At 36.7% G+C, this 23704-nt stretch overlaps 2 protein-coding genes across 2 annotated transcripts; one reads left to right on the plus strand and one right to left on the minus strand.

Moving 5' to 3' along the window:
* The first annotated feature begins 270 nt into the window (after positions 1 to 270).
* LOC125657177 (complement C1q tumor necrosis factor-related protein 3-like) lies at positions 271 to 10762 on the plus strand. The gene is made up of 2 exons (XM_048887831.2): positions 271 to 535; positions 10232 to 10762. The coding sequence occupies exons 1-2, from the start codon at positions 304 to 306 to the stop codon at positions 10669 to 10671; spliced, it is 672 nt and encodes a 223-aa protein (XP_048743788.1). The 5' UTR covers positions 271 to 303; the 3' UTR covers positions 10672 to 10762.
* A 7358-nt stretch (positions 10763 to 18120) lies between these two features.
* LOC125656491 (uncharacterized) lies at positions 18121 to 21668 on the minus strand. The gene is made up of 3 exons (XM_048887094.2): positions 21207 to 21668; positions 20372 to 20481; positions 18121 to 19725 (listed from the first exon to the last, which is right to left on the minus strand). The coding sequence occupies exons 1-3, from the start codon at positions 21666 to 21668 to the stop codon at positions 18249 to 18251; spliced, it is 2049 nt and encodes a 682-aa protein (XP_048743051.2). The 3' UTR covers positions 18121 to 18248.
* Positions 21669 to 23704: the final 2036 nt, after the last annotated feature.

Here is a 23704-nt window from a genome sequence, read left to right on the forward strand (position 1 = left end):
TAGAAGGACAAACCATATTCTCCCTATGTACCATTTCTGCAATTCTCTTAAAAATGTTAGAATATCAAAATACTTGGATACCTTTAAGTAGTAAATCCCATGGTAGATGCCTTAACTTCCCTTCGTGAAGACAAGCTTTAAGGTATAGCATATTATAAATGTAGGTTATACATATACATATACTAAAAGCAGTGAAGGTTAGACCGGTATATAGCACGTGTAATACAACTATAATCATATTCGTGCTATGGCTATACAGATAAGGAGATTGGCCCCCTATCCTTCATTTTACCTGTAGACACGATGACTTTGGTCGGTGTTGTCTTCGTTTCATATTTTTGTCTTGTGAACTCACAGACACCCTTTAATGTTGCGTCAGACTGCTGTGAAGAAACTGCAGAAAACTTACAAACTGTCCTTCAGCGACTGACGTCACTGGAAAAGGCGGTGACCACGTTGAAGACGGAGAATTCCAATCTAAGACAAAATTCATCAGGCCTTGCAGCAATGCAACAGGAACTTATGGAAATAAAATGTGAGTTCTGACCTAATTTTTTTCATTTATTACAAATTTTAACGTTCCACTTTTCGAATACTTGGTGAAAGAGAACTAACGATTATACAGTGTCTATCGAACATATTGTCCCTTAAATAGGACTGCGACACGTGTTCCATAAGCATGTGTTTCTATCAGAAACTTAATGCCGTGTCACGGGTATTTTCTGCGGTTGGCTGTCCATTTTTTGCGTATAAGAAAATCGACGAAAATTACAGTCGCAAAATATATATGCATGCATATAAGTATATATAGGTAGAATGTAACCGCAGAAATTGGAAATGAAGAATATAATTCCCTACCATTTAAGGATCAAAGTTCCTAAGATTTCCAACTGCAAAAAATACCCTTTATACGATAGTCTAGGTTTAAATGAAACTGTCAGATTTTTTTGCAAATCTTAAAACATGCGAACACTTCGATTTTGGTTGAGCTGTGAAGATTATATGTGAAATGGATATAAAATATTGGCAGATTTTATCTTTAATCTCGGAATTAAGGGTCATATCCTTGTAATTGACCTGGACTTAATAAAGTACAAATGTAACAGGGGACATAGAGGGACTACTTCACGTTTTGTTTTGTTTTTCTGTTTGTTTTTTCTTTCTTTCATTTTTTGATTTTAAACTTTATAAATATAACTCATTTAAAGTTGACAACCAATATTTGGACCTTATTAATGCAAGAACAAAGGCAATAGTTCAGCCTTAACTCTATGTTAGGTAGACAATACTCATTTAACAGCCACAATGACACATTTTAACTGAAGACTACTTGAAAAGTGATACATGTACATGTATTAATCATAAGCTTATATCGATAACATACATTTTCATAACTTTGTAAACAATAACATTCCCCAATCTTCGTTTACACAACAAATACTAAATTCTTTATAATGAGCTTCTGTCAGTGCATCACCTTAATTTTTTATGAAACTTTTTAAACACATTCCTAAAGAGAGATTTATTAAATTCTGATTTAGTGGTAAATTTAATAATGGTATACATACGACTTATCCTATCAGGCCCAGAGCGGATGCGATCGATTATCAGGGGATGCTCACTCCTTCTACCCACCTGATTTCATCTCTGGTATATCCAGGGTTCCATGTTTGCCGAACTCTCAATTTTGTGTTGCTTACAAATTATGAGATTGTCGCACCAGATAGACATGTGCTTGTGCATGCGCAAGTTGGCACAGTCTGATGGTCCCTGTTGATTATATCGTATTTGGAGTGATCAAGAAGGGGTGGAGACCAGACTAAAGCTGGCACTCCCATGTGTACGGTCACGTGCTACCCTGTTAGGTTCTAGTCTATAAATGAAGGTCACTTTATCAAGTTCCGGTGAAAACGTACATTTGTGGATGCGCAAGCAGATTTTTACCCATAGCATCCGGTTTATCCTAGCTTATATGGGTTTTTTTTTTGCGTGGACCTCAGAGTTCACGCAACTAGAGCATGTCATCGTTGATTTCATAAATGTTATTCTCCATGAGTTACAAAGTGGCAAGTATATTAATTATCATCCTCCTTTGTTGATGACGTCGGAAAGACCCACTGTGATGTAAATAAGACTTTGAATAAATAAGTATTTATTGTATAGCTTTGAAAAATGCCAGTACGCTGCATTTCAAAATTGTAGTTTCAGGCTGCAGAAGGAAGTGGTCATGAACCTCCTTCCAGGAGATCCCAAATTTAAAAAAAAAAAAACAAACAAAAAAAAACCAAACAAACAAACAAGATGAAAACCTGTTTTTCACAATTAAATAGTATTACATCCATGTAAAGGAAGGACTTTTTAATGCATGTTTCGATTAATTTTTTACTAATTGAATGCATTAGTTATGTTTTATTTATTGATATCATATGAGATAGATTACTGTTTGTTATCTTCACCTTTCATACAGTAAATAAAACTTGATTATTAGGAAGTTAGTTTGAGCTCCAAATTAAGTGTTCCTTATACAATATAAATTATCTCTCTGCGTATTGAAATTAGATATGAGTTTACGAATACAATCGTCATTTGTCATGCCAAATAGTTTATCAAAGACAAAATGAACTATCGTTCATAATTTCAAAATTGCGAGTGTGTTTATGATAGTAATTTTGTCCAGTGCGAAATTGTAAGGGCAAAATTATGAATACACGTCGTTTCTTCTCGTCAAAAAACCCAGCTACATTGTATTCTTGGACATTGCCAGGTATTACAACCTAACTTCGGTAAAATGATTTAAATTTAAGGTTACGAGGCGCAGACTTATTATAAAAAAACCAGCCCCAGATCATTCGATATCTGACATACATGTACTAGACAGTTTTCGACTTTTTACTCACTTTCAAGATCTGTATCATCACAAAACATATTCGACAAAATGAAAACCTTTTTTTGTGTGTTTATTCATGTGTTTGTACTTATCAGTAACTGTTCATGAATTATTACTAAAAGTCGTAACTATGACTTCTATAAACACGGGGGGGGGGGGGGGGAATTAGAAAACATTATTTCTAATATTCTATTCAAAAATTATCAGGAGGGGGGGGGGGTCCTTCGTTGAATGAGATGTATATGAGTAAATTAATTATAAATCTTCATAAAATTATAAATATGGACCGAGTCAAAACTATTATAAGTACATTTAATACTGAACAGTGAACACCTACACACTTTTTTTAAGCTGAGCTTGTAAACCAATTGCAACTTCTCGGGCTGTCTTTCGGCTTGCCGGGAAGGCCCGAGAAATAGACCTAAGCGTCTATAAGGTTGTCTCGTTCTGGGCGCTTCTCTCTGAAAATTTCCATAAACTGATTGAAACGATTTTATATACTGTTTAACGTCCCTCTAAAGATTGTTTCACTCATATAATATCGAGACGTCACCATTGCCGGTAAAGGGCTTAGGTTCGGCACTTACGGCCTTTGAGCAGGGAGGGATCACAGCAGGTGTGGTACGATAAAGATCCCTACCTGTTCAGAGGCTGTAAGCGCAGAGCATAGGCATACATTTTGCATCCCTTCACCGGCAGTGGTGACGTCTCCATGAGTGAAATATTCTCAAGAGGGACGTTAAACAATATTCAATCAATCAAACCAAGATAAGTTCTGAAGTTGTAACTTCCCAATATTAACCCATATTTTAATTTTAAAGTCGAAATTTCCCTAAATTAACCCAGACATTTACTTTGATATGTTCTAAATTCAGAACTTTCCCGATATCAACAAAGTTTCTAAATTCATTATGTTCTAAAGTCAGAACTTTCCCAATATCAACAAATTTCTAATTTTGATACATGTATGTTCTAAAGTAAAAAAAAAAAAAAATCCCGATGAAAAGGTAAAGATAACAAACAGTAATCAAGTTCATACTAATGTAACTCCTATAAGCAATACAAAATAGAAAGTTGGGCAAACACGGACCCCTAGATATACAAGAGGTGGGACCAGGTGTCTAGGAGGAGTAAGCATCCCCTGTCGACCGGTCACACCCGCCATGAGCCTGATCAGATCGTAATCATAATCATTGCGCCAAGAACGGCCTAACAATTGGTATGAAACACATCAGACAGCATTTGACCCAAAGACAAGTCGTATTGGCAAACTAGGTCACTATAACGACCATAGAATTTGCGAAATGCTAACGTCAAATGAAACTGTGTAAACCTTTATAACATCAACTTCTTTGCCAGTAGCCTGCCTCGTTTTAAAATCAGATCATACAAAGAACAAGCTCTTACGCTTCGAATCATTTGAAAGATATACAGAATGTAAACACCACATGCAGGTGATAATGGAGTATTGCTACTTAAATATGGGAAGTTGACGATAGAGAAGCTGAAAACAACAAGCTTTCTTACTTTGATATGTTCTAAAGTCAGAACGTCCTTATATTAACCAATTTCTAACTGTAATATGTTCTAAAAGCAAAACTTTCTTATATTAAGGGAGTTACCTCCTCAGCATTTGACCAAAAACTGCGCAGAATGGTATTACTTTGCATGTGCAGGTTCAAAACTGATGCCATTGGTCTAGTCATATTATATATTTATTACTTAACCCCATTCAGTTGAATTTTTTATGCCAATTGAAATCAAAAAGTTCTAAATCTGCACAATTTTACAGTTCCTGCTTTGTCTAATATATTTTCAATTCGTATACCCCGATACCCGAATATCAGTTTCATAATTCATGATACAAGTAGTTGAGACTTGGAAGTAGTTCATATGTTGTAACTCATCAATTTGGTTGATATATTTTCCAAACAGAACAGTGATTGTTTAAAATGTCTAAATTGATTTATCCGGCATTTTGTATAACAATTCAGTATTGTTGTCAATAATTAAAAAAACATGATCTACCCCCCACTTTTTAAAGTTCCATTTTAGATTTTAAAAGAATACTTTGTAATTAATGTGCAATTTTAGAACTTCACATTACTTACAATATGTTGTTTTAGATTCTCAACATCTATATCATGATTTTCCGTATTTCACGTGCAAAAAGGTACTTATCTAATTCCAATTTACTAGAATTGACATTTCGGTATATGTCGTGTTAGTGTTGCTTATGTTATGTTGACACTAACACAGAAATCAAGTTTAAACAAAATAAAATAAATCATGGATACATTTCAAGTGCACAAATGTCAAGTTCAAAACACTGTAGCTCAATAACAAGCACTATGACCCCGGGTTTTCTTTTTAATTCCCCAATTCTCTTTCAATGCAAAAATCAAAAATACACTTCCCAAAAAATTGACAATCCTACAAAACCAAGGTGCGAACCTCTTTAACAATTTATGTTCTAACGTCAGAACTTTCTCCTATTAACACATTTCTAACTTTCCTTTATACATAGCATAGACAGGTTACTTTTGTTCACGTAATCAATGCGCTGGTGCTTAGTTTCTAAAAGATGTTATCCCCACTCTCTCTGCATCTGCTGCAATTATCCTCCATTGTACATTATTAATGTGCACGTTCAATTATAATGCAATAAAATATCACTGCAGTGATTGATTACTGTGGGTGTTTGAATTCAAAGAAGTTATTGATATTTCTATCTATTCAATTAAATTTGTTGTTTGGTCCATTGCTTAAATATAACCAAACATGATCAGTGTGTTTATTTCTGATTTTTCTGCAGTTCGACTTAATTGCCTCGGAGTCTATGGACACTGTAAACAAACAATTGTTTAATTGTATAAATGTATTTTCAATTTTAATTATGACGCTTTTTCTTTTCGGGGGCTTATAAGAATTCAAACTGAAAAGCAGAATTTGTATATAGAATTAATATCTTTTCACATGTAACATTAATATATATAAACAATCACCATCCTGAGTAATTCTTATGTTAATCATCAATAAATATCAATAAATTCATATCAATATGACGTGACCGTCATGGTGTTGTAGCATAGAATTTCCCCCCGCATAGACCCCCCCCCCCGAAAAACGGGCCCGGGATAGACATCCCCCCGGAAAGATAGACCTGGCATAGAATTTCTCCCTAGGAAGAATCAACCCGAGCATACCCCCCCCCCCCCCCAAAGAAAAACCGACCCAGTATAGAATTTCCTCCTAAATGACAGTACGCCTTTTCCCCCATGTTACATTTTAGCTATATATCCGTTTCCAATTATATTACTAGAATTATCTTGCTTTTCTAGACCCAGGAATTCTTTTTTTTTTTCTTTTTTTTTTTTTTTTTTGAGCAGGGTCTTGTAAAACTTATACGGTACCAATTTTGATGCACCAGATGCGCATTTCGACAAATAATGTCTCTTCAGTGATGCTCAACCGAAATGTTTGAAATCCGAAATAACTATGAAGTTTTAGATCTAAATATAGCCAAAAACAGCGTGCCAAACAAGTGGAGCCAAATTCGTCCAAGGATAAGAGCCATGCATGGGGGAGATAATCCTTAATTTTGAAATGAATGTCTAAATTTTATAACAGCAATTAAATATACATCCGTATTTTCAAGCTAGTGACGAAGTACTTTGCTACTGGGCTGTAGAGACCCTCGGGGACTAACAGTCCACCAGCAGAGGCCTCGACCCAGGGGTCATAATGTAAAACTTATACGGTACCAATTTTGATGCACCAGATGCGCATTTCGACAAATAATGTCACTTCAGTGATGCTCAACCGAAATGTTTGAAATCCGAAATAACTATGAAGTTTTAGATCTAAATATAGCCAAAAACAGCGTGCCAAACAAGTGGAGCCAAATTCGTCCAAGGATAAGAGCTATGCATGCATTGTGTATCACAGTCATCATCTTATGTTGTTGTTTTTTAAAAGGAAATTATTCAAGTCGTGTAATGGTATATCAAAATTCATTCATACATCTCAAGTCTTTGTTGTTATCTCCCAGTATCTAACATCTGAAATAGTGAAGTTGGGGAAAAGTTAATGTCTTCTTAAATTTAAAATTTCGAATATAAATTAGCGGGAAAATTAAATTACTTTTATTCATACAGTGCATCTAATTTACTTTTTAGATATTTCAATTGTATATCTTTTAGTCGACCTTTTACAAAACCCCTAATGGTATTGACCATCGTTAATTAAAGTCTTTTGGGAAGCAAGTTGTACTATATGCAATTCTAAGTTTTCAGCGTGTAAACCCAATTTCAACATCTAAAAAGATCCTTTATTTTATGAATATCGTAATATTAATTAGCGCATATCTATTTTATTAAACTATAACAATTTAACAGCACATATTTGTTTCTTTTTGTAACTTTTTTTATACAATGTAACATGTACCTCTTTATAGCAATTATAACAAATTTCATTGATTATTATCTTCAATTGCATGGGTTTGCTTCATTCTATATTTATTCAAAAGCTTCTACATGAGAAGAAAAAGACTCCGGTCGATGAAATCCGGAAACAGGAGATGGAAATTCTATACCAGGGCGGTTTTTCCGCCATGGGGAAAATTATATACTGACTTTGTACATAGGGGGAAATTATATGCTGGGTCGCTTTTGCCCCCTATGGGGGAAGATCTATCCCGGGCCCGTTTTTCCGGGGGGTGGGGGTGGGGAGTCGGCGAGGAGAAAGTCTATGCTACAACATCGGTATGAATTTATTCTGGTTCGAGTTCAGATCGTACCATGACTGCGTCTACCTAAGACGTAAATATAGGTAACGATTGGACGTTGGCTAAGCGCTCAACTTATAACAAGAGGCCCATGGGCCACATCGCTCACCTGAGTCACCTTGGCCCATATCTGAAGACTTTCCATATATATTTGCATGTAAAACCTAATAGTCCCTATTATGGCCCAAACTACCCATTGCAAACTTGAATCTACACTATGTCAGAAAGCTTTCATGTAAATGTCAACTTCTTTGGCCCAATGGTTCTTGAGAAGAAGATTTTTAAAGCTTTTTCCTATATTTTTATGTAAAACTTTGACCCCCCCCCCCCACTTGTGGCCCCATCCAACCCCCGGGGCCCATGATTTGAACAAACTTGAATCTGCATTATGTCAGGAAGCTTTCATGTAAATCTCAGCTTTTCTGGCTTAGTGGTTCTCGAGAAGAAGATTTTTAAATTTTTTTCCTATATATTTGTGTGTAAAACTTTGATCCCCCCCTTGGGGCCCCATCCTATCCCCGGGGGCCATGATTTGAACAAACTTGAATCTGCACTATGTCAGAAAGTTTTCATGTAAAAATCAGCTTTTCTGGCTCAGTGGTTCTTGAGAAAATTTTTAAAGATTTTTCCTATATATTTGTATGTAAAACTTTGATCCCCTATTGTGGCCCCATCCTATCCCCGGGGCCCATGATTTGAACAAACTTGAATCTGCACTATGTCAGAAAGGTTTCATGTAAAAATCAGCTTTTCTGGCTCAGTGGTTCTTGAGAAGAAGATTTTTAAAGATTTTTCCTATATATTTGTATGTAAAACTTTGATCCCCTATTGTGGCCCCATCCAACCCCAGGGGCCCATGATTTGAACAAACTTGAATCTGCATTATGTCAGGAAGCTTTCATGTAAATGTCAACTTCTTTGGCTCAATGGCTCTTGAGAAGAAGATTTTTAAAGCTTTTTCCTATATTTTTATGTAAAACTTTGACCCCCCCCCCCCCACTTGTGGCCCCATCCTACCCCCCGGGGGCCATGATTTGAACAAACTTGAATCTGTACTATGTCAGAAAGTTTTCATGTAAAAATCAGCTTTTCTGACTCAGTTGTTCTTGAGAGGAAGATTTTTAAAGATTTTTTCTATATATTTGTATATAAAACTTTTATCCCCTATTGTGGCCCCATCCAACCCCTGGGGCCCATGATTTGAACAAACTTGAATCTGCATTATGTCAGGAAGCTTTCATGTAAATCTCAGCTTTTCTGGCTTAGTGGTTCTTGAGAAGAAGATTTTTAAAGATTTTTCCTATATATTTGTGTGTAAAACTTTGATCCCCCCCTTGGGGCCCCATCCTATCCCCGGGGGCCATGATTTCAACAAACTTGAATCTGCACTATGTCAGAAAGTTTTCATGTAAAAATCAGCTTTTCTGGCTCAGTGGTTCTTGAGAAGAAGATTTTTAAAGATTTTTCCTATATATTTGTATGCAAAACTTTGATCCCCTATTGTGGCCCCATCCAACCCCCCGGGCCCATGATTTGAACAAACTTGAATCTGCATTATGTCAGGAAGCTTTCATGTAAATCTCAGCTTTTCTGGCTTAGTGGTTCTTGAGAAGAAGATTTTTAAAGTTTTTCCCTATATATTTGTATGTAAAACTTTGATCCCCCCTTGTGGCCCCATCCTACCACCGGGAGCCATGATTTGAACAAACTTGAATCTGCAATATGTCAGGAAGCTTTCAGGTAAATTTCAGCTCTTCTGACCCAGTGGTTCTTGAGAAGAAGATTTTTAAATGACCCCACCCTATTTTTGCATTTTTGTGATTATCTCCCCCTTTGAAAGGGACATGGCCCTTCATTTGCACAAACTTGAAAGCCCTTCACCCAAGGATGCTTTTGGCCATGTTTGGTTGAAATTGGCCCAGTGGTTCATGAGAAGAAGATGAAAATGTGAAAAGTTTACAGACAGACGGACGCCGGACAAAATGTGATCAGAAAAGCTCACTTGAGCCTTCGGCTCAGGTGAGCTAAAAAAGGGTATAGGTGAAAGGTAAATATAATGAACAGTGATCAATATGATAACTCCTATAAGCAATTCAAAATAGATAGTTGGACAAACACGTATCCCTGGCTCTTCCGGAGGTGGGATCAGGTGCCTAGGAGTAATTTGTATTTCTAATAAAAGTTGAGATTGATCACTGTTTGTTCTCTTCACATTATCATATGGTAATCATCTTGATCGATTGTGAAAAGTATGTTGAAATAACGACATTATTCTTGTTTCAGGCATATTTGGCTATAACGTTGCCTTATTAAACAAAATGCATTATGTTTGAAAGATGATAGTCTTAGAATCAATTTTTCATATTCCATCCGCCATTTTATATATACAATTCATTTGAAATCTAGAAAACGATCACCCATCCCGAGTACTTTTATTCTGTACAGCTTTCTTAGATAGACACTGTTTATCAATGAGGTCACCTGATATTCTGGATAATATGACCCAAAACTAAATTATTCATTCCTCAATATCAAAAAGTGTGTGTTCTTTTTTCCAGCTAAACAACAACCTGTTGCTTTCTTTGCCGAAATGTCCCAGGACTTGACGAACCCTTCCACAGGGCAGACTGTGGTGTTTGACCAGGTGCTCACTAATGTTGGTAACGCCTATAGCCCTACTACGGGGATCTTTACAATACCAGTCACTGGTACTTACAACTTTAACGTAGTCCTCTCCTCCCCGAATAACAATGACGCCAACCACTACATGCATTTCTTTATTCTCCAAAATGGAAGGAAAATAGCTTACCTGTTTTTAGATCACAATACCGATTATTGGATCCACACGTCCTCGTCGTCAGTCGTACAAGGAACTAAAGGTGACAGGGTTTGGCTAAGTGTGGGCGTTGCTGGAGGATCGCACGTTCTTGCAGGACACAGGCTTGGGGAAGGAGAGATTCATACACATATTTCAGGGTTTCTTATACAAGCTGATTAAGTTTCAGTGCGAATTGATCTGTTAGGTGTTCGGATACATAATTAACAGAAAACTGTAATGCCTACATTAAATCATGTAATAGAATCGTTTACTTGTGAGTATATGTGTTTGTTCTGTCATGAACACCGCTGTAGAAAGGTGTTGATGCATTAATATAATAGTATCCTCAAAGTAAAATTGAAGGTGTTTTCCATGTTTTTATACATGGCACGTTCGATTTAGAGATAATTACGTTATGAATACTAAGCCTTAAAACATTATAATTGGTAAAATGTCTGAGATATGATTAATGTTTGGTCTTACTATTCTTTATGTGGTTCCCTACCGAGATAAAACAATCCTCTGTAACCTGAACTCGTGGTCTATTTAATGGTACAATCTTGTATAATCAGCTGAGCTAATATAACCAGACATGAGAAGGTAACGATTTTAAAGAAACAAGGTACTGTACACACATGTATTGCTGATACTTATGCAATTATAACCTTCCGCGAAAATACTATATGTTATTCATCTTTGAAACAAGAGCACCACAAAGTAGGTCATATTTATCCTGCTCATAGTCAGGTAACGGCGAGACAGGTGCTTTTCATTTTAGGTCACCTTAGTCACTCGGGTGACCTTTTGCAATTGGTCTGCGTCCATCGTGCGTTAACAATTTTAACTTCTTCATAATAAGTTCTATCATTTCAGTTCTTTTCAAATTTGGTATGAAGCGTCTTTGGGAAAAGGCTGACATAAATTGTAAATTTGAGGTTTCCTGCACCCCTGAGTCCTAAGACGCGGGACAAAAACTGCCAACAAATGACCAATTTTTCAAAAATCTTTTTTTTCTAGAATTGCACATGTGTAAGAAAAACTAAATGCATCATGATGTAAAACAGGAAGGCCTCTACCAAAATTCTACTCTTCATGATCCCTGGAGTAGAGGTTCTGGGGCCCGTTTTACAAACAACTTACGACAAAATCGCAAGTCTTAAATTGTATTATACAGTTATTACTTTAAATGAATGAATTAAAACTTTTCTGAGGTTAAATGTTCAATATTTTCTTTAAAAAATATTTTGCATTCGGAGGGAATGATTTACAATGAAGTTAAAGATTCCAGTATGTAAAGTTTGTCGTAATTCGTAAGTTCTTTTGTAAAACGCACCCCTGACCCCAGGGCGGGGCCAATCTTGGTATAGTTTTTATGTGTAAAATACTTAAATATCATCTTCCTTAGTGCTATTGATACAATATTGAATCCGAATGGATATTCATAAAAACCAGGTAGTCCTTTAACAAAATTGTAAATTGATGATCCTAGGGGTAGCGGTTTTTTGGCATCAGGGTGGGGCCAAATTGGTCAGTTGTTACATGTAAATGTTTAACAATAGAACATTTTTAACTTCTTGATAACCATTCTAATTATTTTCATATGTGGTATGAAGCATATTTAGGACAATAATTGTAATTTTTAAGCCTCCTGCACCCCTGGGATCTTAGTGGTGGGGAAAAACTGCCAAAAATTGACCAATTTTCAATATTCTTTAGAACCACACATGTGTAAGAAAAACAAAATGCATCATAATGTAGAACAAGAAGGCCTTTACCAAAATTGTAAATTTCATGAACACCGGGGTAGAGGTTCTGACCCCCGGGCAGGGTCATGCTTGGTACATGTATATAGTGTTTAAACTAAATCGATAATTAGAGAGAATGGATAGCCCTTTGCGAAAATTCTAAATTTAATGATCCCAGGGTAGCGGTTTTTAGTATCAGGGTGGGACCAAATAGTCAGTTAATTAAAAAAAAATGAACAATAAAACATTCTTAATTTCTTGATCAATACTATTGGAATTCCTTTTTTAGCTCTTCTGAGCCGAAGGCTCAAAGAGCTAATGCTATGGCCATTTGTGCGGTGTGCGGTGTGCGTAAACTTTTTAGAAAAAGGGCTATAACTCAAGAACCCCTTGGCCAATTTTTTTCAAATTTGTTACAGGGTATCATTGGCCCAATGGCTTTCATACATACTAAATAGAGGGATGTGACCCTTTAACAAGGGGAGATAATCAGGAAAATACATACAAAAGTAGTGGTTGCTAAAAAATCTTCTTCTCAAGAACCACTGGGCAGATTATCACCAAACTTACACATAAAGATGAGGATATGTTGTAGATTAAAAATTGTTCAAGGCATTACCCTGCGGCAAAGGGCGTGGTCTCAAGGTCACTTCAAAGTTGACCTAAATTTATATTTCCTTAAATCTTTGATATTTTAGTCATTATAATGACTAGGATCATCAAATTTTGACAGTTGATGCATCTTAGGACCTTGTATCAAGTTGTCTCAAAAGTAGGTCACGGTGATTTACTTTTTGAATTTTGCAGGTATTTATTTTAAAATTAATTTTAATGCATATCTTGGACACTTTGAAGACTATGATCATCAAAACTTGTCAGTTGGTGGATCATGGGACCTTGAAATGCGTCAACGAAAAATAGGTCACCGTGACCTACTTTCTGAATTTTATGGCTAATCATTTATAGATATATTTTAAGTTGTTATTTCAAATACCGAGAGGTTTAGAATCATCAAATCTTGTAAGTTGATGCATCTTGAGGCCTTGAAACATACTTATAAAAAGTAGGTCACAGTGACCTACTTTTTGAATTTTGCAGATATTCAAATTTCACATTTTCAATTTTAGATGCATATTTTGGGCACTGTAAAACCTAGGATCATTAAACTTTGTCAGTTGATGCGTCTTCAGTCTTCGGTTTGTGTCGACCAAAAAGTAGGTCACAGTGACCTACTTTTGGTATTTGACAGCTAAATTACTATATTTCAGACACTATTTGACCTACAATCATCAAACTTTGTCAGTTGATGCATCTTGAGTCATCGGAGTGTATCTACCAAAAAGTAAGTCACTGTGACCTTATTTTTGGCATTTGACAGTTATATTTATATATTTCAGTCACTAATTGACCTACAATCATCAAACTTTGACAGTTGATGCATCTTGAGTCTACGGAGTGTGTCGACCAAAAAGTAGGTCACTTTGGCCTACTTTTGGAATTTGACGGCTATATTTATATATTTCAGATACTATTTGACCTACAGTCATCAAACTTTGTCAGTTGATGGGTCTTGCATTTTCAAAGGGTTTCGACCAAAAAGTAGGTCAACTTGACCTACTTTTGGAATTGGACGGCTATATTTATATATTTCAAATACTATTTGACCTACAGTCATCAAACTTTGTCAGTTGATGCGTCTTGCATGTTCAAAGGGTGTCGACCAAAAAGTAGGTCACCTTGACCTACTTTTGGAATTGGACGGCTATATTTATATAATTCAGATACTATTTGACCTACAGTCATCAAACTTTGTCAGTTGTTGCGTCTTGCATGTTTGAAGGGTGTTGACCAAAAAGTAGGTCACCTTGACCTACTTTTGGAATTGGACGGCTATATTTATATATTTCAGATACTATTTGACCTACAGTCATCAAACTTTGTCAGTTGATGGGTCTTGCATGTTCAGAGTTCGCTGACCAAAAAGTAGGTCACCATGACCTACGATTGGAATTTGACAGCTATATTTCAATATTCAGATACTGATTGGCTGAAAATCATCAAACTTTGTCAGTTGATATTTCTTGGGTTCTCAAAATGTGTAAACCAAAAAGTAGGTCACATTGACCTACTTTTTTTGAATTATTAGGATTTAACTAAAGATTTAGAATACTAAGAGGCTAAGAATAGAAATGGTGGGGTTGTACAATTTATCAGAAGAGCGATTCTAGGCCCTTGGGCCTCTTGTTTTTTTTTGTTGGTATGAAGCATTTGTGGGACAAGAAGGACATAATTTGTAAATTTCAGGACTCTTGCAGCCTTTGGGGCGGGGCAGAAATTGACCAATTTTTAAAAGTCTTCTTTACAACTGCATATCTCTAAGAAAAACTAAAATCATGATGACATAGAGCAAAAAGACCTCAATCAAAATTGTATATTTTCAAAAGTCTTCTCTACCTCTACCAAAATTGTAAATTTCATGATCCCCGGGGTAGATGGTTTGATTCCAGGGTGGGGCTAAACTTGGTATGTATAGTGTATATATGCAAAGCATGTCAATTATATCTGCTTTAATGCTATTGATACTGAATTGATACTAAATGGATATTTCGATGGAGTAGGCAATTCTTTACCAAAATTGTAAATTTCATTATCCTAGGAGGTAAGGGTATGGTTTCAGGCTAGAACCAAAATTATGATAATGATTATGGTCTTTATCATTTGAAAGACTTCTTTAAGTTTACTGATACAGCGGTTTTGACTTTACGATGGGTCCAAGAGTGATATCATTTAATGATAATACATATTATGTAAATCCTTTCATCAGTATATGCACATTTGAAGGCATTGAAATTTTAAGAACACATCGTGTTTTATCTTGTCGCTGAATATTAGAATTTAGCTTAGATATTCAGGAATGGTTTTTTTCTAGATTCTTAGCCTTTGGGATTAGAGATGCTTTTAACTACTCGATAAGACCTGTGGGCCTCTTTTTTTTCTCATGGACTGGCAAATGATGATATGTATATCACTGTACGGACAAAACTACAGAACGACATCATAACCACAGGGACAGACCCTTTACTGAGTGAGAAATCGTATTACGCATAACTCTTAACGTTTATCTGATCAGGATATGGGGCTCACGGCGGGTGTGACCGGTCAACAGGGGATGCTTACTCCTCCTAGGCACCTGATCCCACCTCTGGTGTGTCCAGGGGTCCGTGTTTGCCCAACTATCTATTTTGTATTGCTTGTAGGAGTTATGAGATTGATCACTGTTCGTTATCTTCACCTTGCATTAGGGAAAATAAGCGGAACTTGGAGAAAAGGGTGATTGAACAATACAATACTCGCCGAAAAGATATGTATTCCAGCCTGAATCATATATTTTCATCAAAGCAGCATTATCCTAAATATTCATTTCTATTTGATACTTTTGATATCCAAGTGAATTCATATTTGGATGTTTCACTAACCATAGGCGTTAATGGCAAACTAACAACTCGATGTTATAACAAGTTTATACATCGATACCTTTCCATATGAAAGGTGAAGATAACGAACAGTGATCAGTCTCCTAACTCCTATAAGCAAATTTCAATATTTCAATAGCACATATGGTGTCCATGACTCCCAAGAGATTCGACAATGAACATGATCTGCATATGAACAATTCCGAAACCGATATAGGCTACTGATAAATACGTTCTTGTTACAGTCTCGTTTAAAGCCAGCATTTTGCAAACCCTCTGGTCGTTATAATGATCAAATTTGGAAATACGACATGTCTAATGTCGAATGTTGTCTGGTGTGTTTCATATCATTTGTTCAGTCGTTTTTGCGCCGATTTTGTGTACAAGTTATGCTATTCAACTGATCAAGGTTATGACGCGTGTGACCGATCAACAGCGAATGCTTATCCCTCGCAGATACATGATCCTACACCTGTTATTTCCAAAAATCCGTGTTATTCTTGTTCTGATTTCATATTCATGACCTTAATCACCGTTCAATATTTTCGCCTCTTTCATATTTAAAAATAACTATTCTTTTACATTACCAGAGTATGTTACAAAATGTTATTGTGACTATAATTCATATAGTAAGTGACAAATGACACACGGTTCAAATAAATCCATTGTAAATGAACAAATCAAAATGATATACTCCAAACCTATCGGTATTGATCTTCTACATGTATCTGTAAAACTATCAAAACGGTCATTTAACGATATAGGCGATATAAATTTAACATAAAATTTTGAATATCAATTTCTTTCCAAATGTTCCCCAAGGCATGAAAAAGAGTAAGAGTGGTCCGATTTCTTAAAACTAGTGATGTACCTCTGGGGGAATATCTACATCAAAACTGGATATTTGCTGCGTCGATCACTGATGTTGAAGGGAAGTGTGTGGGATGCTCAGAACACTATAATGGCGGCATACGGAATGCATGCATTGTACATTGTATTTGATATTACACGGTACTGCATAATCATTGTAACGCACGCACATGACATGTAAAAAGAAAAGCTGAAAACTTGAACCTACACTCAGGAATGAAGCGTTCACTTAAGTTGTGTCCTTTCTGGTCCAGTGATGCTTGAGCAGATTTGATTTGGGGGGGTGGGGTTGGGGTTAACGCTGTTTTGCAAATATTTCAGCCGCTTTATGGCGGGTGACTACTTAAAATATGTTTGGTACTGAAAACGATGCCACCATATTTTCATTATATCTTAATTATCCCCATTTAAATTGGGTGTAGTCCATCATTTGAACAATTCTAAATCCCCTTCAGCCAAGGATGCTTGATTAAAAGTTTGGTTGAATCTGGACCTGTGGATCTGGAGAAAAAGTCAAAAATGTGTCAATTTTTGGACAGGCAGAGAGACAGACCGCTGACCCCGTAAAACAGCTGATCTTGAGTTTATAGTTCATGTGACCTAATATTGTGCAAATGTTTATTTTTAAGTAGGGTTTCCTTTCATATGAATTAATTTGCATATTTTGATTTTCATGCAGTATCAATTATCAAAATCCTACCAACCAAGATTTGATAGTGGTTGATCGATTGATTGAATATTATTTAACGTCCCTCTCGAGAATATTTCACTCATATTGAGACGTCACCATTGCCGGTGAAGGGCTACAAAATTTAGGCCTATGCTCGGCGCTTATGACCTTTGAGCAGGGAGGGATCTTTATTGTGCCACACCTGCTGTGACACGGGGCTTCGGTTTATGTGGTCTGATAGTAGTTGAATGATGAAAATATAAGTACATACAATGTAACTTGCAATTGAAGTAACGAGTTGAATGTGCCTTGCTCTTCAAGCTGCATTGCTTTATATTATGCAGTTCTTCAATATTTCAGTAACGCATATTTGGCCGGTCTGTGTTAGGACATTTAAAATTTATCTGTGAGAACATTAAACTGTCGTGACTTTTGAGAGTTCATACATGCATAATAGGAATATCTGTATCCATACTAAACGGAATAAATCCATGAAAGGGGAAGATGACGAACATCAATCTCATAACTCCTATATAAAGCAATACAAAATAGAAAGCTTGGAGAACACAGACCCCTGGATATACCAGAGGTGGGATATGATGCCTAGGAGGAGTAAGCATCCCCTGTCGACCGGTCACACCTGCCATGTGCTCTTTACCCTGATCAGGTAAGCGGAGTTATCCGTAGTTAAAATCAGTGTACCGTATTTTTCGGACGAATGAGCAGCAGTCGTGATAAACTAATTATGTTGACACAGTTCCCATCAACAAGTTTATGATCTTTAATGGATACCAAGACTGGCACTTCATATTTTTACCGAATGAATTCATGAGGTATTATTTACTTCGCGATCTATGTACACGTATCTGTTACTATACAATACACACAACTGTAAGACAACTTAATCTAACAGCCCCAGAACCAAGGAATGTATGCATATTTTCAAATAGTTTGGAAAAAATAAAGACGTTTATAATCATTTTTGAAATAAAAGCTAGACTATTCATTGTCCATTAGCCACGGCCAGTCCTCCTCTTGCCCACAGTAAAATATTAGAAAAATATTCTTTTCTGCTAACTTAGGCGGGAAAGTGCTGTAATCAAAAGTATGCAAAATGGCTCCGGCAACATCTGAGTTGTACATCTTAGGTATGCGCGAATCGACTCCTATACTTCCTGTGCACTTTTTATATGTTCTGTTATTTCCTGTCAAACAATAGGGTTTGCACATACGTCCACATCGATCATACGCAGCGATGTAAGCTTTTGTGTAATTCTTGTAAGGATTTTTCACAGCCACTTGTGTAAGTGTTATGGTCAAAGTTTGCCTTTCATCAACAATGGCGTCAGAAGTGTAATCTCCTTCATAATTTGCACCAATCGATCTTAAGTAGACTTTGGAGGCCCCAGACCCTAAGTGTAGACATTTTTCAATCGTTGCAGGATCTCCCGTATGCGGTAATATCCCTTCCTCTCTCTCCGATGTCTGATAGACGTCTGACGTTAGATTCACTTCACCTCTCCTGAAGGAATGCGCGTCGAATACTAGATCTGTTGGTCTTCGAGAGTAAATGATTATCGGTATTTCAACCCAAGCTTTCGAATCTTCCTTACCATTAATCATAAACGTGTTTTGCATGGAATGGAACAACGGGGTTGACTGCATGTCGATAGAATTGGAAGGATCCATACTATTCACAAACAGTTTTTGTTCAGGAGTCGTAGAAGATGAGCTTTCTGTGGTTGCAATGGGGGACCGTCGACGTCTTCGTTTCTTCGATCCGAAATAGAAGATGATCTCATCAACCGTCTTCGCCCGGCAATTTCCACCATCACAAGCATAATAAAGCGATCCACAATCAAAGTCAAATTCACAATGTATATCCCCGGGCGATTCTTCGTATTCGTAAATGGTTGACCAATCAATCATAAACCCGTCTTTATTTCTGAGTTGAAATGGTTTCATCTTGTCATCTGGTTGATGACCATGACCAACGCCAATAGGGTAGTCAAATCGTGGATCGATACCTCTCTCTTTCTGTGTTTGACGGATTTTCTCCCAAATATAATCAATGAAGCAATGGTGCAGCCAAAATATTGGATCCGCAGGGGAGTAATTTAAGTTGTTCATTGTCCCACTTACCCACATGTGGACCTTCCCATGAATCAATTCAAGATTTTTGTATGAAGATGCAAATGGGAACATGAATTCTCTCGTGTGACCTACGTTAACTAGTCGTTTAAGGTCCTCCTTTTGGATGAGCTCGCCAACATTTCCAATGTTTCGCACCAGATCTCCTGCAAATGGATGAGACCAATTCGCAAAGTAGCCAGTCGTTACAACCCCAACACCCGGCCCCATTAGTTCGTCAGTAAACAGAGCTGTTGCTGTAGGATTTTCTAGTAGTCCATCTAATGTAGAATCCCAGTATGGTACAAACACTCCCGGGACCTTTGAGCGAAGCAGCTGCTCAAATCTGAAGGAGAAAACCAGAATTGTGTACTATATCAACATAACTTACAAGCCTGGGATCAACATGGGAAAATCCATTTCAAGATTATGGGAGTAATCATTCCTTCATCATCGGAATAATTGCCCACCCCAGTGGCACCCCCCCCCCTTAAAATTTTCAAATATAAGGTAAATCGTGGTATCTTGTTTGGAAAATGTATGAAGCGATAAAAGAAGCAATAATCTCTTCCAATTTTGAAGAAATAATTGACAAAATATTTTGATTTCTTAAATTACCTTATTTTGAAGAACTTAATTTTTTCCAAAAACCCTTAAAATTTGCGTCATTTTATTAATTGCACCTTATTAAAAACGATAGAAAATAGTACAAATGACTGAATAGGAGATGTATTTCAAGCCTTATAAAATTTGTGAAATCGAGGACCCACTGGGGACCTCAAGGCGCCTCCAGACCCCCTGCAATTCCTGGATCCGCCCCTGCACACACACACCCCCCTTTTAACATTTTACACTCCTTTAATTAAATGTAAATACCTTCCTGGTAAATCTCTTTTTTATCTAATGTAAGTTATTTCATGATTGACAATCGATATATTCCATGTAGTATTTCATCTTAATTTCCCCAGTCATTATAAGTAGAAAACACTTACATATACAGCGACACTCGATGCCAAGCTAGAAAGGCTGGTCCAAAGTGCGCATGGGGGGCACTGGAGGCATGATGCAAGTTGCATAAAGTGTCATAAAGATTAAATTTGGTCTGAAATTATAGAAAATCATGTTTTCAAAAGAAGACATGCTTTAATATTTATGCAGTTTTCAGTTTCATATATAATTTTCACTGCATGTATACAACATTTAGTTCCTGTTCTAAACTGCAGGTTTTGATTATATTCCTTATATTTCAAGACCCATTGTGACCGGTCGACATGAGATGCTTACTCCTCCTAGGCACCTGATTCCACCTCTGATGTACCCAAGGGACCATGTTCGCCCATCCTGTGGGTATCAGGGTTAGAATAGGTCCTCAGTACCCCTTGATTGTTGTGAGATGCGACTAAATGGGGTGGTTGGATGAGACCACAAAAACCGAGGCCCCGTGTCATAGCAAGTGTGGCACGATAAAGATCCCTCCCTGCTCAAAGGCCGAAATCGCTGAGCATAGACCTTGATTTTGCAGTCCTTCACTGGCAATGGTGACGTATCCATATGAGAGAAAGATTCTCGAGAGGGACGTTAAATAATATACAACCAACCAACCGTGTTTGCCCAACTTTGTATTCCTTATAGGAGTTATGAGATTGATCACTGTTCGTTATCTTCACCTTTTTACGTTCCACAAGAGTATAATGATATACGACCATCTGTTAAGAACAATTTGATATATTGTGTTCCGTATAAGTTTTACATTCCTAACAATTGAAATGAAGTGGAACTTAGCAGATGCTTGCTTTACTATATTCGGTGTGTAAATAAAGTCATTACCTCTTTTCCAGTAAAATTACGATCGTCTTTTAGGAGCTGCAGAGCGTGGTGGAATTTTTTTCTTTCCTCCTTGGTCAGCCGCCTATACTCTTTTCTGACAATAGTCGGCGTTCTGGTAGAACGTTTTTGTCTTTTGTCTTGATAGTGATCTTGGATACTTTCCTTTTCATACTGCAGGAATTTAGTCCGAGTTTGAATTTCTAATTTTTTGACTTTGTCCGTCACTCGGCGTTCTTCTTCATTATCGACATCCGGTGTCCATCTATCGTTTGGAGTTGACGTAAGAAATTTGTTTGCACATGCGTAGTCGATGACATATGCTGGATCTCGTTTGACATTGCTGTTAGGTAAAACCATATTAAGACACTCTGTAAATTCTTTCGGAAGAGATTCTTCGTAAATCCTTGAATATCCAACTTCATACTGAATACCCAGGTAAGCTAGTACCATGAAAACATGCATCCTAAACGATGAAATAAACATTCAAGTGGCATCGTGTTCAAATGTATATCAGCAAAAGAACTAATGAAACTACAATGCCAAATAACAGCACAACATACAATGGAATCATCTAAATTCGTGGAGACTAATTTTCCTGGATTGTCGAGCTTTAATCGTTTCATTTCATTCTTGTATATTTCTATACATTGAAACACGTATATTACATAAACATGACAGGAATACCCACGACGTCAGCGAAAAATGAACCCCACAAAATGAAAAGGTGCAAAAATAACGAACGGGGATCAATCTCATAACTCCTATTAATAAGGAATACAAAATAGACACCTGGATATACATAATGTACAATAGTTGGGATCAGGTGCCAAGAGGTAAGCATATTCTGTTGACCAGTCACACCCACCGTGAACCCTATTTCTCACATTATCACCAGTGTGAGATAGACTTTACCCATGTGAGACAGCCATGTGAGATTTTTCTATATCATATACCTAGTAGTGTATCAGCCCTGATACACCTATCTTGGCTAGGGTGAGACAGCTGCAAGGAGGTAGGGCTGTCTCGGCCCGTTGTCAAGGGGCTGTCTCGCCCTCAAATTTCAAATGGCTATTTCTTCTTTAATCTTTTGAAATCTAACATAACTACATGAAAAAATGATATTAGACTCATTTTTTCCCCAAATATAATACTTTCATCCACGACAAAATTTAATTTAAGCAGAAAAATTAAATAAAAATGTTTTCAAAAACAGCGCTAAATTGTAGCGAGTATCTAAGCAAAGGGGGGTAACCCAAGTAACAATTGTTTATTTAGAACAATAACACGTTTAAGTTCATTTAAAAACAATCAACGTTCTAGGCGATAGAAAACAGTAGGATAATTATGGAGTGTGATACTGAAGCATTTTCAGAAATTCCTGGTCCTAATGGAGATCAAAATGTTAATTTACGGCAATTTTGATGTGGAAAACTGCTTTAGCCTAAATCGATTTCTGAAATCCAAAATCCCGTGGACTTGGCAATAAAACGAGAAAAGCAGAACTAATATTTTCCGACGTATTCAACGACTTATAGATGCTAAACAGATGGGAAACGGTAAAAAAAGCTTACTTTGAACAGTATAAAGTACATTCCCTAAGCAAAGAAATGGCAGCATCATATCTGTAAACATTCCAGTTCATACGATGACGCCACGTAAACAAAGTTCCAAAACTCTTACAAATTATATGAAATAATGAAAACGGGCGAGTTTGGTAAATCCGAATAAATAAATAAAAATAATTCACTTATTTCCAGTCTTAGTACTAATTAGCAAGCCCCTAGGAGCTATACATGTACATGAACAACACAGAGATAGATGTGACGAGTTTCTCAGCCAAGCAGTTCAGTAAATTGAAACGTCCAGATTCTAGACCAAGGGAATGCAATGTCCATAATTAATCATCTAATTATTGTGACCAGCAATGGAATAAAGCTACAAAACCCAGACTTTAGCATGTTTCACAATGCCAACAGTTCTGGAAACGTAACCTTTAAAGTAAATTCACTGAAGGAATGAAATAGTCAAATATCGTTGCCATTTGTACAGTATACTATGTATTTATGTTTGGGTCAATACCCCCCCCCCCCCCCAACATTTAATTTTTTTTTATCAACTTGTTGTGTTTTAGGTATATGATATAAACAATATCACACTCTAATGTTGATCTCGGACCTGGGATTGCCCCTCGAGTGATCTCGGCCCTCGCCCTACGGGCTCGGGCCAAGATCAACTCTCGGGGCCAATCCCAGGTCCGAGATCAACATTAGAGTGTGATATTCTATATGTCTCACACTGCTGCGACGTCATTTGATTGTGACGTCATATATTTTCTATGATTTACGTTACACGGTGAAGATTTACGTTACACGGTGAAGCAAAAATATTTTGTATTGTTATCTTTAAATTTTGATGCATATAGCTTTCTGTTGGACAACCTTGGGGTTTTTTAGTTTACCCTTACAGTGTAAACTATTTTCGGGTATGCTCTTTCTGCC

The sequence above is a fragment of the Ostrea edulis genome, chromosome 7, assembly GCF_947568905.1.
Source record: "Ostrea edulis chromosome 7, xbOstEdul1.1, whole genome shotgun sequence".
Taxonomy (NCBI): domain Eukaryota; kingdom Metazoa; phylum Mollusca; class Bivalvia; order Ostreida; family Ostreidae; genus Ostrea; species Ostrea edulis.

Coding starts and splice junctions, on each gene's coding strand:
- LOC125657177 (XM_048887831.2), top strand. CDS start 304: ATGACTTTGGTCGGTGTTGTCTTCGTTTCATATTTTTGTCTTGTGAAC. Junction 536..10,231: donor GGAACTTATGGAAATAAAAT/GTGAGTTCTGAC, acceptor TCTTTTTTCCAG/CTAAACAACAACCTGTTGCT.
- LOC125656491 (XM_048887094.2), bottom strand. CDS start 21,668: ATGCATGTTTTCATGGTACTAGCTTACCTGGGTATTCAGTATGAAGTT. Junction 20,482..21,206: donor GTAATTTTACTGGAAAAGAG/GTAATGACTTTA, acceptor CTATAATTTCAG/ACCAAATTTAATCTTTATGA. Junction 19,726..20,371: donor CATCGAGTGTCGCTGTATAT/GTAAGTGTTTTC, acceptor TTTCTCCTTCAG/ATTTGAGCAGCTGCTTCGCT.